This window comes from Hydra viridissima, unplaced genomic scaffold, assembly GCF_058129835.1.
Source record: "Hydra viridissima isolate aposymbiotic clone 2 unplaced genomic scaffold, HvirCarnegie_v1 scaffold_11, whole genome shotgun sequence".
Classification (NCBI taxonomy): domain Eukaryota; kingdom Metazoa; phylum Cnidaria; class Hydrozoa; order Anthoathecata; family Hydridae; genus Hydra; species Hydra viridissima.
In genome coordinates, this window is record NW_028324310.1 from 7,268,879 (window position 1) to 7,287,120 (window position 18,242).

The following is an 18,242-nucleotide window of genomic DNA, read 5'->3' on the forward strand; positions in this document are numbered from 1 at the left end:
CAAAGTTTTTAAAGCTCTTTTCTTGAAGGATCAGTTGTTGAAAGGGTAAGTAAACTTTTTACATCAATTTTTTTTAACAAAATTTAATCGAATGTATACAAATCCTCTAATGATGAGAAATCACTTTGAATAAATCCTCTAATGATGAGAAATCACTTTCAATAAAGTACAATAAAACAGGTTTAGCGAGTTTTATTATAATGAATCAATCTTTAACTGATAGCTTAAAGTATTTTCTGCATAAATTATCAGCATAAATTAACTAATAATGATATTATGTATGAAAACTTCGGAAGAAAACTTCCCGGAAACTTGTGTCGTGATATGGGCCGTATTTTGTTCACACGGAAAAACATCAATGTGTATTATTGCTGTAAATTCTCGAGGATTAAAACTGAGCTTTTGGAGAGACAATGTATTTAAACTAGTATAAAATGCATGAGTGTCTATGCTGCTCCACCAACAGAATAAAAAAGAGGTCTGTGGAGAGCACGCACCAATAAATTGACCATTAGCAATAAAAACAATAATTAAGTTTTTAACAACACCCACTTACAAAAATTAAATAATAAATCACTTCCAACATGCTCCTTTACAATAATTATTTTTTTTACTGTCACTTTTAACAATTGCAATAAAAAGGAATGTAAGGAACTACGAAGATCTTTTAGATGAAAAAAAAGCAAATATTTCATGTATTCATTTTTATATGCAAAGTTGAAAGTGAAACTATGCGAATTTCGCTATGCATAGTATACAATTTAATTTACTTTTTTTTTCATGCCAGGGCTATAAAATGGATGACCTCATGACGTCATACATTTCTAAAATGGTTTCAAATATAAACAAGAATAAAACATTGACTGCTAAAGGAACAATTTCGTTCAAACGCTAATAAAGTAAGAGCAACTCGTTTTCTTTAAAGACCTTATTTTACGTGCAGTTTACTAAGCTGGGTGATTAACAAAAAAAAAACAGATACTTCACAGCTCTCCAAGAAGAAGAAGAAGAAGAAGAGGGAGAAGGCTTTTTTAATTCATTAATGCAGAGTAGTTTTTAGCAACTCGTTTTTCGTTTTTATTTATCTCTAATATCATGAAAAGAATTTCGAAACTAATTATTTATTGTTAGCGTATGTGTTAGCACTTTCATTTTATTTATTGTATTTATTTTTTGTTTATTTATATTCTTTTTATAAAATTTATTCTTCTTAGGTATTTAAAAAAAGTTTTTTTTTTTTGTTGTATATTTGTTATATTTTTTATGGACTGCAAACGTTTTTAAATGTTGATCTCCTAATTTTTCATCAAATACTTTTTGTGTTTTGTGATGTGTTTTCACGTTTTTTGCAACATTCTCTTCGCGTTTTTACCTATTTATTACTTAAATTTTTGTGACTTTGTATTTATTGCATTTATTTATTTTTTCTTGCACCTGATATTTAAATAATTTTTTAAGCAAAAGTAAATTTTCCAAGCAAAGTGTCTTTTTTTGAAGCTTTTGTTAAAATGAAGATTTTTTCGTGAATTTCTAAAGTTTTTCGAAATTATTCTGAAAAGAATTAAACAAGGAACTGATTGATTTTTTTTTATATACAAAATAGTATTCTTAAATTCTAATTTTAATTTGAAGCATGACACGTTAAGAGGCCACCTTTGTTAAGATATCAACAAAACAAAAAAAAGTTGTAATCATTTTTGAAGTTTTCTGATGTTCTATCAATTGAGACATTTTAATGCAAAAAGAAATGCTTAAATTCTCTGATTCATTCAAAAGCTGGTGAAGCAACTGGCAAACAAATTTTTTCAAACACGAAAAATTATCCAAATTTGATTTTATTTAACATAGTATTTTTTAGATTGCGATTAGATTGTTCTATGGTTTCTGTATAATGTTGTTCTAGAGGAAAGTGTTTCCATGGAAAAAGTAAAGCATATTGAAGTTACACCAGTGTTGCTAACATTTTTTGCATGTAAAATGCCAAGATAATCCCTTTTTAATGTATCTTTTTGAAATTGTGACCGTTTCTTAATGATTTTGTTACTTTGTTTTATAGGAACTTCATCTAATACTAGAACTTTTTACTTCTAAAGAAACAAATACTTTTTAAAAATACCTCTGCTAGTCTAGTGATTATTTCAAAATTGGATCAATAACTTTATTTTTGCATCGGAAGTCATAAGGTGTTTTTCATCATCCTTAAAAATTATGAGGAGTAAAAATTAATTAAGAAAAATTAAGAAACCAAGATTTTAAGTTCGAAAAAATTCGAAACAATACTAAGCCACGTTTGAATTCGATTCGATTCGAAAGTACGCTGCACTGATATTGAAATTTGGTATTTAAATAGTAATAATTTATAGTGTGTGACAGAACACAGAACAGAAACGAAACATACATTTTATATTCAATAACCAATCATATTGCAGTTTTAGAATGTAAACAAAATACTAAGCAACATAGACTAGACTCTAGAGTCAAATAAAAGTGAATGAAATCAAATGAGACTAGTATCATACAATACAATTACAATGTTTGACAATTCAAGTTAAGAAAAAATCAAATCAAGTGCTTGCAATGCAGTGCATAGAATAAAGACTAGGACTAGTATTATGTTTACAGCACCAGCACTAGAAGATATTCCTACAAAGTATTATATAATATAAATAGATATTAAACTAAAATAGCAAACAGAAATGAAAACCTATCATTGCTTTATAATTCATCAATACTATTATTATTTTTTTATTCATCGGTGAATAAATTAAACCACAATGCAGTAAATCTCAAAGTTAAATCAGGCCATTACCATCAAGTCTTAATCTGTGTTATTCACATAACATGAAACGTAGTAGTTTTGGAACTTTACCTTGAACTAAGTTCGTGTCATGGTCGCTCAAGGCAACATGTCCACCTCCACCAACACCAGTACCGCCACGAGATCGAAATTCCTTAGAGTACTGATGAAGACTGTCTACAACAGTAGCTTGCTGTTGTTCAGAGAAGATGACGGATTTGTAGCGTGGATCAAGAAATGTACACGCTGCGTCAGGCAAAGCTGATATGAATTGCGGAAATCGTCGGTCTAGTTTTGACTTAAATTTTCGAGCAAGAAGTACACCACAACCCTTATGTGAGGGATCATTGATGAATCGCTGCAAGTGCTGATTTAAGCCATACAAAGCCGAAATTTTCATAGATGACGTTGGATAGTTCTTGCCACATAATTCTCTACTTGCTTATTCAAATGGAGCAAGAATTGTGTGATAGCCTTTAGCAAGCTTCCGTTCTGCATTAGTCAAATTATCAATTTTTTCACTTATTGCTAGCTCTGCAGATATAGCATCTTTTTCTTCGCATAAGTTCCACCTAGTAGCAACATTGATTATCAGTTCTCGTTCTGCCTATCCTAATCGCTTCTGCTCTCTGTGCAAATTCTGTGTAGCCTGGCAGCTATGGTGATAATGTGACACAATACGACGGCTTTTGGAAAAGACAGTCTGCATTCCATCAATTTTACTCACGGCATCATTGATGGTTAATTGTAAAGTGTGATCAAAACAAGAAAGATCATAAAATGATTGTGAGAGATTCATGGCGCTTTTCACATTACTGCCATTATCACGCAACGCATAAAATGGAACAGTCCGAGGAAGTTTCCAATTATCAATAGTCTTGTCTAAAGATTCAAGAATGTTTTAGCCGGTATGTTCTCCTGGAAACGGCTTGTTTTCTAATGCAAATGTCTTTAGCTCAAATTCAGGACTTACATATGACAGACATAAAGAAATAAATGGATCTTTTCCCTCGAAGTCCACTGGTCAGTCGTGAATGAATTTTACTTTGCTTCTTATTTTCATTTTTCAGTTCTTGTTCTGCAAGTTTTCTTTTACGATTCTCTTTATTCCTCGCTACTCACTCTTTATGCACTTTCGAATGAGCAGCACGTAAGTGAGCATAAAGACCTGCTGTTGCTCCAGTTGGACACTGAACAGGTAACTTGCATGTTCCTATTTTGCAAATGACTATAATTCTATCGCCATTCGTTTTTTGCCTACTAAAAAATTCCCAGACAATGCTTTGACAATTACCATCGTTACTATCCGCCATTGTGGTACTGTATAACTTTTTTCTTTCACTTTTAAACAATAAAATTCTATAAACTTTGGGTTCGCTTTGAAACAAAGATATTATACTTCGAAAATTCAAACGGTTTGAAACTAAAAAAAAAGTTCGATTCGAAACGAAACTAAAAGTCAGTTTCAAATTCGCAATCGAAATTTCGAATTTCGCGCACCACTATCAATAATTAATGATTTTGGTACAACCATCATTTTCGGTGTTAGTTGGTAATCACAATGAGCGTCGTACAGGTTGTCAGGATACTTAATATCAGCCTTTATATTATATCTATACTCTGAATTATCTGGAGAAGCCAACACCTCATCAATTTTAAATTCAGGACTAGACCACTGGAACATTCCTACTGGTAGCAATTATTTCATAACGCATTCAGGACATACCAGGCAACTAGAAATATTGCACAGAATCGAGATTATAGTGATAAATTGACATGTCCCTGAATTTTTCAAGCTCATCGGTGAGTAGTAGGACATCATTCTTCAAGCATATGTCATGGCAATTACCAAACGTTTTGCACTTGAACACAATCCAAACATTCTGCCCATGTTTAAAGTCTTCGTGTGCGATACGATTTTGAATCAATTGACTATAAAAAGATTCCTTCGGTGGTAATTGTCTCATTAAAGCGCTTATGACTGTCTTATGGAAGCGCTTATGACTGTCATAAGCGCTTCCATATGACAACCCCACACCATACACTACCTCCACCATGTTGTACAGTTGGCATCATATACTTCTTCATTATCCGTTCTTTGAACAATTTTTTTTCTCTTCAAACCAAAAATTTGGAACTGACTCTATGGTCCAAAAAACACTTTTCCAATCATCAACAGCCTTTGTTTATGTTATTTTGCCCATTGTAGTCTTCTTTTCTTATTTTTAGACCAAGGAAATGATGCCATGTGGCTATTCTACCAACAAGCCCTGATTTCCTCAATCGCCTCTTTACTGTTGTTACAGATATTGAATCTTCTTGGGAACTATTCATACTATTTTTAATTTCTCGGGCAGTTAATAGTCTATTTCTTTATTAGCGGTAGCAACTTTTATCTTCAGTAGCAGAAGTAATTCACTGATTTCCTGATTGTTTCCGATTCCGATACACTTCCAGTTTCTTCCTTCTGTTTTTTAACATTCCATACCGTTTATACCGCCGTTACTTAAATTATCCAAGTTTATACCGCCGTTATTTATGATGCTTAAGAAGTGCTCCACAGCGTCTTCACCACGGTACAATTCAAGGTGCAATTTACCTTGTTATGATGAATAAGCTGATGAATAGCCGATCAGGAACTGTCAGGAAAAAAAACAACTAAGTTATATGACATGCATAAAATACAGTATGTGCCAAAATTGTCACTATGTTTGAACAAAGAAATATTTTATATTTTTTCAATAGAAAAGCTGTGAAGAAAAATGAAATTTTAGTTTTATTAATTAAATTTAAGACTTAGCTAACTGAAAATATTGCTTTTTATTAAATTTAGAGGATATTGAATTTTTTTTAAAATTTTTATGTGAAGAGATAATGGTGACAATTTTGTCGTAAATGAAAGCAATTAACATATTTGCCCACAGTTAATTAGGTATACGACATAAATTTATTAAAAGCAGATGCGCGTTCTCAACGCCGTTAATGCATGTTCTTGAAAATACACGAATTTTGTGTTTTTATAAAAAGGTTAAGTTTCAATGTATTTTTTTAGCCCAAATAATTTTTTTTTTTTTTTTTTTTTCTCTCTTAGCGCTTTAGTTTGTCTAAAATCAAACAGTTAAATTTTTTTTAAATTACTCAAGTTTAGATATAAAATTTTGCTATATAGTTGATGAACCATATTTTAGTATTAAAATGGTGCTGCTCTCAATGAAGATAAAACATTAAATTGAGAAAACAACTTTTTCAAACAAGTTTTAAGTTATATGTTTAATTTCTAACCAGTCATATGTCTGCAAACATATTAAAGGTCGAAAAAAATTAGTTATTTCAAGTTTAAAACCTGTTTTTTCCATTTTATATGAAAGTTTTTATTAATATGAGTATGAAGAACACACAATTGACATACGACTAGTTAGACTTTTAAAGTTAAACCTCTTAAGGTTTATTTAAAAGTCTAAGCTTAAAATTTAAACATTACTGTGATATGTGCCACCCCTATTTTATAATGCCATAAAACTATTTAACTAAAATTCCGGTCTTTAAATTACCATAGATTAATGTAAACATGTAAAATAGCGGGCAGAATATAAATTTTTAAAACTTATATCATATTGTTTATAAACAAATGTTGCAGACCGGAAAAAAGTATGTTTGTTTACGTCCTGCTGATGAGTAGCCGCCCGTCAAAAATACATCAAAATTACATCTATAGCCGATTAAATGCGGACGTCGCGCTGATGTCATTTTTACGTTTTTGTTTACGTCCTGCCGATGAGCAGCCCATCAAACATACATGAAAATTACATCTGTAGCCGATTAAATGCGGACGTCGCGCCGATATCGAGCCGATGCTAGTGTGTTATCTAGGATACCAGTCAGACCCCCGATTCAGATACTTATCAAGATTTTTCATGATTATTGCCTAGGGTCCATAGAACTTGTTTTTCATCTCAATTTTCTGCAGCAAAAAGGTGTGATTAATTTAAATAAAAGTAGTTTCTTGAGATAAAGCTTGAGCTCTAAACCGAACCCATAGTTTATGTATATTGCAGTAATAACGCTTGCCACATTAAAATAAAAAAATTGTTTGTGTTGTGTGAATTTATTAATGCTTAGTATATTCATTCATATTTTATTTGTAAACAAAAACAATTAATTTTATACAAGAGAAAAGTTACATAGTAGTTATAAAAAGATTAGTGAATACACGGTTAGCACGGATCACGATAATGCCAACCTAGCTGACCCAAGAACGCCATTTATATGGGGTGATACATCAAGGCACCCTGTGATGCAAATTTTGAAACCTTTTTTTTTTGTCCGCGAAAAATAACTTCTTTTGAATGTTCAAATTGAGTGAAATTTTGACTTCATAGTGCGCCAATAAAAACACCAGCAGAATGAGAACCACTCTATATAATTGATAAAGTTTGGTGCAAATGTTGCTTATAGCCACACCAAAGTTTGGATAAAATTTCAGTCGGATTGTTTCAGGAGCTTAAATTTTGTTAGTTTTTTGCTACTTATACCTCGTTACCGATTACTGTGATATTCGGTCACTATTGTGAGGGCGGTGGATTTTTTTTATTTAATTGTTTTAATGTTAAAGTTTTTTTATGTTTAAAGGAAAGGGGTAAAGGGAAGGCTTGGGTTTGGTGTTTTTTGGATTAGGTATGTGGAGGTTGGGAACAAGGTTGATGGTCTGGGGAGTATTTGGTTAGGAAAGGGCTAGGTTTGGGTTGTAGAAAGGTATTGGAGGTTGGGAACAAGGTTGGGGTTTTTATTAAATGTTTTCTATATTCGGCTTTTCTATGCGTGGCTATAGTAAGGTGCGCGGTTAGAGCATCAAACTTTTCAATAACAATATTTAACGCATATAGTAATAACAACAATAATATTAATAATCGAAATGCAAACAAAATGCTTACAACTGGTTCTTCTTCTCTTATTTTTCTTAATAAATATTCTCAAATATTCTCATCAATATATATTCTCTTAATATAACTCATGCAAATATCAATAAATCAATACAGATAATAACGCTTATTTAAAGTTACTCAAATATCTTTTCTTACCAACTCTTCTCGTAAGTTTCTCTTTAAGATCTTAATAAATACTTCTCATAAAATTCTCTTTAAATCTTTAAAAATCCTTTTCTCATAAAATCTTCTTTTAAAATCTCTTTATAACTCTTTTCTCATAAAATCTTCTTTTAAATCTCTTTAAATCTCTTGTCTCTTCTTAACTCTTACTTCGCCTTCCTCTCAACCCTCTAAAAACCAATTCTCTCTTCTTTTTTTTGGGCTTTTTATAGTTTTCGGTTGTTTACCGTTTTGCAACTTATTCATCATTTATTTATATGACAGGCTGAATAAGTTTCCGTGCGTACATCTTTTCTTGGTTGTTGCTACTTTTTATTTTTCTTTTCGCTTTCTCATCATATTCATATGACAAATTCAATAATTCTCTGTGTGTACATCTTTTCTTGGTTGTTGCTACTTTTTATTTTTCTTTTCGCTTTCTCATCATATTCATATGACAAATTCAATAATTCTCTGTGTGTACATCTTTTCTTGGTTGTTGCTACTTTTTATTTTTCTTTTCGCTTTCTCATCATATTCATATGACAAATTCCATAATTCTCTGTGTGTACATCTTTTCTTGGTTGTTGCTACTTTTTATTTTTCTTTTCGCTTTCTCATCATATTCATATGACAAATTCAATAATTCTCTGTGTGTACATCTTTTCTTGGTTGTTGCTACTTTTTATTTTTCTTTTCGCTTTCTCATCATATTCATATGACAAATTCAATAATTCTCTGTGTGTACATCTTTTCTTGGTTGTTGCTACTTTTTATTTTTCTTTTCGCTTTCTCATCATATTCATATGACAAATTCAATAATTCTCTGTGTGTACATCTTTTCTTGGTTGTTGCTACTTTTTATTTTTCTTTTCGCTTTCTCATCATATTCATATGACAAATTCCATAATTCTCTGTGTGTACATCTTTTCTTGGTTGTTGCTACTTTTTATTTTTCTTTTCGCTTTCTCATCATATTCATATGACAAATTCAATAATTCTCTGTGTGTACATCTTTTCTTGGTTGTTGCTACTTTTTATTTTTCTTTTCGCTTTCTCATCATATTCATATGACAAATTCAATAATTCTCTGTGTGTACATCTTTTCTTGGTTGTTGCTACTTTTTATTTTTCTTTTCGCTTTCTCATCATATTCATATGACAAATTCAATAATTCTCTGTGTGTACATCTTTTCTTGGTTGTTGCTACTTTTTATTTTTCTTTTCGCTTTCTCATCATATTCATATGACAAATTCAATAATTCTCTGTGTGTACATCTTTTCTTGGTTGTTGCTACTTTTTATTTTTCTTTTCGCTTTCTCATCATATTCATATGACAAATTCAATAATTCTCTGTGTGTACATCTTTTCTTGGTTGTTGCTACTTTTTATTTTTCTTTTCGCTTTCTCATCATATTCATATGACAAATTCAATAATTCTCTGTGTGTACATCTTTTCTTGGTTGTTGCTACTTTTTATTTTTCTTTTCGCTTTCTCATCATATTCATATGACAAATTCAATAATTCTCTGTGTGTACATCTTTTCTTGGTTGTTGCTACTTTTTATTTTTCTTTTCGCTTTCTCATCATATTCATATGACAAATTCAATAATTCTCTGTGCTTTTTTTTTTTTTGTTGGTTGACTTACTCTTTTCTTCGTTCAGAATGTTATATACTATCATTTTTCCCTCCTCATACTATTTTCAAAATTATGGTTACATGAGTGTTCCACTATGTAATACCAACAATTTTTGTTATAATTGTTTAATTGCTACATGTACCGTTTTCATTTTATAGACCAAAGTATTGGTTTGCTATTTAAAGTGTGGTTTGCTTTGGCTTATGCATAGCGTGAAAATCTCGACATTTCCTAAGGTATAAGCTACTGTCAAAATGCATAAAAATGCTTAAAAATGATTGAAAAGCTTTCCTAAGGATACTTACATGGAAAACAAAAAATACTTCTATAAAAAATCATTTCTATTAAAACAGAAAAACTGTGAAAGTACCCAAATATTTGTTTATTGACTAAGATAATTGACTTAAAAAATTCAGATAACTAAAGATAACTGACCACTAAAATGTTCTGAGGGCCAGTTTAAGGAAAATCTTTCTTTATAGATTTGGGTTGCTTTGAAACAAAATTTGTAAAACTTTTATAACAATAGTTGCAGTGGCATAAAAAAGAGAAAATCTCTATCAAAAGTTTTCTAAAACTTTTTTTGACCAGTTCTTTTAATCCGTTGTTTTACAGGCCAATTTTGTAGCGCTTGATGGTGACAGGGCACTACATAGGGCGCTACAAAATTGGCCTGTAAAACAACGGATTAAAAGAACCGGTCAAAATATAAACCAAACATCAAGCAGTAAGTTGGTAGAGCCAAAATTTTACAAGAATTTTCTAGGAGTAGGTCAACACTTCTTTAACATTTCTTCACCTGCAGTGACTTAAAAATCACCGATGGAAAAGGAGATTCTGGTACAGTTCGGGTTGTTGCTCACTGCAATAATTTATCAAGTTTTGTAAATTATGTTATTCAATCTCGCAAAATTTCTGGTGGCTAGTTTTTAAAGCTCGGATGGTGGCAAGGGTTTTCTCAAGTTTTGCCAAAGCATTGTCGATACTGTGTTCAGGGTTGAAATCAGCTCACGGCCACAAAAATAGCCTCTTACTCAAATGATTGGTAAAGACACTGGAGTCAAGAGACAAATTCTTGTTACGGTATCAGAAGATTTGCCAGAAACTCACTCTAATATTGAACAAATCTGGTTTCTAATGAATGCAACTAATTTTGGCTTGTGATATGAAAGTTGCAAATATAATTTGTGGTCTACAAACCCATTCAAGTATGCACCCTTGCACAAGGTGTGACGTCAAATCAAAGTGTCTTGCCGAATCTGGAAATTTGCGAACACTTGGCTCAATCAAATCTAGCCTCGAGTCTTTTCAGCAATCTAATGGGGATGTTGCCAATGGAAAGCTGTTAGGCAATGTCATTCGAAAGCCAATTATCAGCGGACCTGACAATGTTCTAATTTTAGAAATCATCCCACCGATGGAATTGCATTTCCTCTTAGGAGTAGTCAATCATCTTTTTAATACCCTTAAAGTTGCTTGGACAGAAACTATTAAGCGGCCAGCTGCTCTCCACATTCAACTATTTTCATATCATGGGAGCCAGTTCGACGAAAACGAATGCAGAAAGCTTCTTAAAAATGTTGATGTGCTGCAGTAACTTGCTGATACAAACTTGGTTCCCAATATCTTTCACATAATTAAAGCATTTAAAAGTTTCAATTTAGTTGTCAAAGCATTGCTTTAAATTCATCCTACAGCCGGACTTCTCTAAAAGAATTGAAAATTTCAAAAGGTGTTACTTAATGATAACTGGTGCAAGCGTAACACCTAATATTTACACCGTATTCTACCACATCATGTATTTCATCAGCCATAAAGAATCCCCCCTCTGGCCCTATAGTGAAAAAACTGTTGAAACCATTCATCAAGATTTTTATCAAGATTGGTCAAGGTATAAGCAAAATAATAATCATCCAGAGTACAAAGAAAGATTGTTGTGCTGCATAACTGATCTAAACAATAAGCATCTTTAAAGAACTGCTAGCATGATTTGAGTTATTAGAGAAAAGGAGCAGAAAATTATAGCTTGCGGTTTATAATGAACTTTTTAACCAACTTTATCCTTAAATGCTGTTAATTTAAAAATTATAAATTTTGATATTACATTTAAAATAGCATTGTAGAGTATTTGTACTAAAAGAGTATATTGAGCTAGTTATTAATAAATATTTTGTGGAGAAAATCAAAAAACATTTCTTAAATTGTTATCAAATACTATTTAATGGTAACATATAGTAAAAAAAAAAAAAAAGGGTTTTAATAGTTATTTGATGACTTAATTTTGAAAGTAAATCTTTTTAAGAAGGTTTCAAGAGTCAATAACAATATGTTAACACAGACGTATTTTTTTTTGTTTTACCAACTGGTAGTCTATTGACCAGGTTTTACACTTTTTTTAGGGTTTATTTGCACTTTGGCAGTAGCTTATACCTTAGGAAATGTCGAGATTTTCACGCTATGCATAAGCCAAAGCAAAACAAACCTAAATAGCAAACCAATACTTTGGCTTATAAAATGAAAACGGTACATGTAGCAATTAAACAATTATAACAAAAATTGTTGATATTACATAGTGGAACACTCATGTAACCATAATTTTGAAAATAGTGACCGAATATCACAGTAATCGGTAACGTTTTGAGGTACAGCTATTCACGAAAGTTTAAACGATTGCAGAGTTTTTATCAAGTATGTTTGGTTTTTGTTTAATTAAAAAAAACTGTAAAATGATATCGAATTAATTTTTTTTATTTATTAAAGAAAAAGTAATTAGCTTTAAAATGAGTATCAACATATTATAAAAATTTTCATATTTAGTTAGAAAAAAACAATTACAAAAAATCATATAGGAAAAATAAGAAGCACAAAAGTTTAAACGAATTGCAACATTCGAACAAAAAATTAAAAAAAAAAAGCAATATTAATATTTAAAGTGTCCTCCTTTATTTTTATAGCAAAGATAAACTCGTTTATGCATTGATTCAACTAATTTCATGAACATCACGCGAGGTACCTTCAGCCAATACTCATTCAAAAGTTGTTTCAAATGCTGAGTTGATTGAACTTCATAGTATGTCATTTGATTGTTGATCCAAGACCAAATATTTTCAATTGGGTTGAGATCTGGTGATCTAGGGCACCAGGGCATCACATTGAACTTTTTTTTCAAAAATAGTCTTTGATTGAGTGAGCTGTGAGAGCTAAAGCCCCGTCTTGTTGAAAGATGAATTGCTTGCTTTTGCCATACAAATGTCTGGTTGATGGGTTTAAACACGTTTCCAATGTGTTCTTGTAATTGTATTGATTAATTCGGCCTTTGTACAGCTCACAGAAGCTTATTTAGCTTTGTGAGAAAAACATCCCCAGATGCCAACCGAACCTCCACCGCCTTGTCGACGATGTTGCAAAAACCTGTCTGAATATTTCTCAGTTGCAAATCTTTTGACATTCTTCCCTTGCGGTTTACGACTTGAAAATTAGCTTCATCACTCCAAATAACATTTGCCCACTGTTTTACAGACCAGTCCAGCCTTTCTTTGGACCACACTCGTCGTTTACGTTTATCCGTGATTGAAAGAATAGGTTTTCTAGCAGCTTTCTAGCAACTTGAAATATTGTAAATTTCAATAATTTGAAATTTACAATATTTCAAGTTGATTTTTTAAAATTTAAAAGCTGCCTGATAATGTTGCGATAAACTTTTTGATTGTAATTGACTCATTTTGACTTTATTTAAAAATATAAAAAATTTTCGCCCCGGATTTATCAATTAATTAGCGAATAACTGATCCTAAATAAAATCGTTTAAACTTTTTTGACACCTCTTAATTTGTATCACCTACCTTTTCATGAATTTTCTGAGTAAACAGTGATGAGTCGAAACCTACTTTTTTAATTTTATTAACAAATAACCTATATACTAAATTAGAAAAAAAACTATTTTGAAATCTATTTCCGTTAGATATTTATTCAAGGAAAACTGAAGATTAGATCTTAAAATTCTGTAATCGTTTAAACTTTCGTGAATAGCTGTATAAGTAGCAAAAAACTAACAAAATTTAAGCTCCTGAAACAATCCGACTGAAATTTTATCCAAACTTTGGTGTGGCTATAAGCAACATTTGCACCAAACTTTATCAAATTATATAGAGAGGTTCTCATTCTGCAGGTGTTTTTATTGGCGCACTATAAAGTCAAAATTTCACTCAATTTGAACATTCAAAAGAAGTTATTTTTCGCGGACAAAAAAAAAGGTTTCAAAATTTGCATCACAGGGTGCCTTAATGTATCACCCCATATAAATGGCGTTCTTGGGTCAGCTAGGTTAGCATTATCGTGATCCATGCTAACCGTGAATACACAGTTCCATATGCATTCTCTGATTATTTATCAATTGAAGGCTCATGGGCAAATTAATGTTTCATTGCGCGATGTTTAGGTGGTCGCTGCCATCAAAATAGAAAGTAGCTAATACCATGCCAAAACGGCTGTCATGGTGCATCATCCAAAAATTGGTTCTGTTCAAACATAGCCACGTGTGGATGGCATAAAAAAAATATAAGCCAGCTAAGATGCGTGCTCGAGCGAAACAAATCACAAGATGGAATTATTAGTTGCACTTGCAGTACTTACAGAGACAGGCACAGAGGCAAATAAATAAATGCTTACACAGAAGTTTAATGCATTGTCAATTAAAGCTTAAAAGAGCAGCTGAATTATATCAATAAAACTCCTTTTTTGTGTGTTACAGAACCCTGTATTATGAGCCTCGCACGCAAAACGCGTAATAATCGTCTAAGATCGTAAAACAGATTGAGAAAATTAGTGACAAAAGTACCAATATCCGATCACACCACCGGCAATGACGACGCCCTTCTGCAACTAGTTTTGCATTAAGTTTATTGATAACGATTAAAATATATATATAAAAATATAATAGCGTTGATGACGCTAGGCAACAAAAATTGGTTTCAATTTTTTATTTAATGTTTTTTTCATAATTCGACCATGCCAATTTTAATGGTGAAGTTTATTTTCATGTTGCTTTTAGTGTTTCGTTTGTTCAAGTGAATGATTTTTTTTCTCTTTATTTTAATTCTGTAGTGATTACTTTTCCTTTCTTATTTTTTTAGCGAACTAAAAAATTGTTAAACTATTAATTCTAGCCTTCTAGTCATTGTAAATTACCAGCAAACTGCTTCTGTTACGTTTGTGGATGTTATGTTGGACTTGCTCAGATGAATTGTGCAGTTTTATGAGATACAAAGTATTTCCAAGCTTACGAGAAGTATTTTGGGATGTTTATTGGGGACCTAGAATGTTATCTGTAGCTGCTGTAAATTAACATTGGAAGGATGGTTAAGAGGCACTAAGAAAAGGATGCTATTTGCATTCACCCAGAGTTTGGAGAGAGTCACCAAATACCTGAATGACTGTTACTTTTGCATGGTGGACCTTTGTGGTTATAAGACGGCTAAGGACAAGAAGAAGTTAATGTATCTTTTATAGCACTTGTCTCACATGATGAACATATGTTTATTCCAGTTCCAGCAAGTTCAGATCAAGTCAACAAGGAAATATTGGATAAAGATGATAATTATATAGAGGAGCAAGAAGATGGAACTTGGCAATCTGGTGAACCTCACTTTCCAAACCAACAAGAGCTTGACAATTTAGTTAGAAATTTGAATCTTCCAAAAGCTGGTACAAAACTGCTTGCATCCAGATTGAAAGAATGGAAGCTATTGGAACCAAATGTCAGAATTACCAAGTACCGAACAAGAGATACATCCTAAGCTCAGTACTCTACAGCCGACAAATATCTCTACTTCTGTTTAGATGTGATGAGACTGTTTCAAGAATTGGTATCTCACATCAACATATATATTTATTGACAGCTCTATAAAGAGTTTAACGGCTGAACTACTTCACGATGGAAGTCATCATCCACCAATACTAGTCGGAAACAGTGTAAAATTAAAAGAAGACTACAATATTGTTAAGATTTTGCGATACCTTTAAGGAGATCAGATGTTTCCTAAACAATCAGATGGCAAAATTATAGCTGGTGTGTTTACTGGACAATAGGTAAAAGAAATGTTCGCATCAGAAGATCTTCAAAAGGAAATGGCAGAGAAGAAAACAAAAGCCTGGGTTGCATTCAAGCATGCTGTTTCAGATTTTCTAAGAAACAACAACAGTGAAAACTATAAGGAACTTAACAGTTATCGGGAGTTAGGCTACTGAATGTCACCCAAATTGCACTATATGCACTCTCATCTTTACTTCTTCTGTCCAAATCTATGAGCTGTTAGTGAAGAACATAGAGAAGGGTTTTACCAGGACATCTAGATAATTGAAAAGGGGTACCAAGGAAGTTAGAATGAAGCATAATGGGTGACTTTGTCTGGAGTTTAGTCCGTAAGATGTCTCCAGTCACAAAAGGCAAAAAAGATTAAATGTACATTTCTGAACTTTTGATGCTAACTTATATTATGTTATGTTCAAGCATGTAAATTTAACTCCATATACAATGTAAAAAAATGTTAATTGTAGCTTTTCTATTTTATTATATAGAATTTTTGTTTTCTAACAGTGGAATCAAATGGAATACACTAAATATTGTTTATCTCCACAACCGTTATAACTAGACAAAAACTGAGGCGATTTTCAAAATTAGCATGCAAAAATTTATCTAGAAACACCAAAATTTCAAATGAAACCGAACTTTCATAAAAATTTGTTGCCCAGTGTATTATAAAGATGTTAGAACTGCTGAAATAAATAAATGAATTTTCAAAATATTTTAACTAATTTAGTCCCGACTCTTTAATGAACTTTAAGGTAGGCCATTCTTATATCAAAAAAATTGATCTGGATTCATTGTATCTCAAAAATGTGATTAATCAAAGTTACTTTTGTTCGATAAGTTTTTATCACCATCACATCGCAGTGATTTACTTTTATATAAAAATTATTTAATATAATACCCAACGTCATCAGCTGGTAACAACTTTGTGCAACAAAACTTGAAACAACTTTTGTTATAAAGTTTTTGACAAAATAGAATCATTCTCAGAAGTAGTAGTATTTAACAAAATCAAAAACTTCAGCACTGTTCAATGAAATTCATATCAAACTTTTCCATATTTGCGTTTGAATGAGCATGAAAACCTCAAACTCAATCAGATTTGAAATATTCAAAGATAATTATTCAATTAATTGAAAACTAAATGGTAACTTATGGACAAAATGATATGATTTTGTATCTACAGCCACTATTTACCAGTGTGGAGATGCAACATATTTCTTGGGCTCTGCAAATACAGAGTGTATTGCTTCGAGTCTTTTAAAAATTAAAGTGGAACATAATAAAAAAAGACGTGAAATATTCAAGTTTGCAACAAATTGTAAACTAAACATAGCAACTAGGATTTCAGACAATAAAACTGACCAGAGAATACTTAATTAAGTTTTTTTGAAACATTTACAAAGCTTATGGCCCCCTTAGAAATGTTTTGAATTTGTTGGATTGAAATGTATTTCGGCAGTGGAAATAATTTGTTGGATTAAAGGATATCTCGGCAGTGGAAATGGAAATTAAATGGTATCTCGGCAGTGGAAATAAAAAATGAATTAAATGAAAATAATTTCCCTGAGTTGATTGTTCAAAATATAATTGTTTATCTGTTTACATTATTGACTTTTTTACTCGATAATATGTCATTTCAATATCAAAATGAAATACTTCAAATTAAATTTAGTTTTACTATCAATTGGCAACAATATTTATTCTTTATACAAACCAGCCATATTCGATTCCACAGTTGGAATATATCAAATTCTAAGGAAGTAGATCAACCTTTTTAAAATAAATTAGTAGCGTTTGATAAGCAGAGAATAATAAGCAATTATTCTTTGCGTGAACAAACGCATGAAAAAATATTAATAAATCAGTGATAATGTTATCTTTAATATTTTAAGTTAAAAGTTAAATTTCACTTTTAAGCACAGAACTTTAGAACTTCGATATTTTTAGCGTTTTAATTGTAAAATCAAATAGCTTTCTAACGGGTATAAACATTAATAAAACAAGGTAAAAAACGTGAGCCATTAAAGACCCTGTTCTCATGGGCAAATAAGGTCCCTTTGATATCCAAGACAATTTCGTTACACCCATCTTAAAACTCAACCATCTTAAAATACACTCATCTTAAAACCATTTTTATACTGAGACTTAATAACTTTAGGCTTATTACTTTAATTTCTTGTACCAAAAACTCTTTCTAAAAATTGATAGCAATAACTGAAACCATGATAACGGTTTTGAGAAAATTAAAGCTAAATCCAAACAGTCTTTGACAAACATTATCTTTGGAAGTATTAAGAAATGCTGACTGAAATTAAGTCATACTACTAAACCAACACATATATTATTGAGGGGAATGATTGCATGGGTTGGTTGTTTTTAAAAGAGAGACCCGTATCGCGACCAAAGTTTATGAAAGATACGAAGGTCCGTTTTACTTTAAAGTATTATTATTTCATAATTTGGCCTTGTTATTAGGTCAATAATTTTCTTTTTCAAAAACAACTTGGAAATAGATTAATCAACTATTAAAATTTAATAGATTTTTTGAGAGCTTATTTTTGGAAGGTGTCGCTTGCTTACTTCGTCAAGAACGTTCGACTAAAATAAATGGCCGGAAATTTTAAACGC

General features: G+C 31.4%; 1 protein-coding gene and 1 pseudogene across 2 annotated transcripts in view; one reads left to right on the forward strand and one right to left on the reverse strand.

Moving 5' to 3' along the window:
- The window catches only part of LOC145191070 (myosin-VIIa-like), a 46,806-nt gene extending 45,809 nt beyond the window's left edge, over positions 1 to 997 (forward strand). For both annotated transcript variants that reach the window (XM_090066727.1, XM_090066728.1), the window contains one exon: positions 788 to 997. In XM_090066727.1, coding sequence (XP_089922853.1) covers positions 788 to 895 — 108 coding nt within the window. In that variant the 3' untranslated portion in view covers positions 896 to 997. The remainder of the gene's footprint in view (positions 1 to 787) is intronic.
- Positions 998 to 2,828: 1,831 nt separating this feature from the next.
- Positions 2,829 to 4,110, reverse strand: LOC149881960 (uncharacterized; annotated as a pseudogene).
- Between the last annotated feature and the right edge of the window lie 14,132 nt (positions 4,111 to 18,242).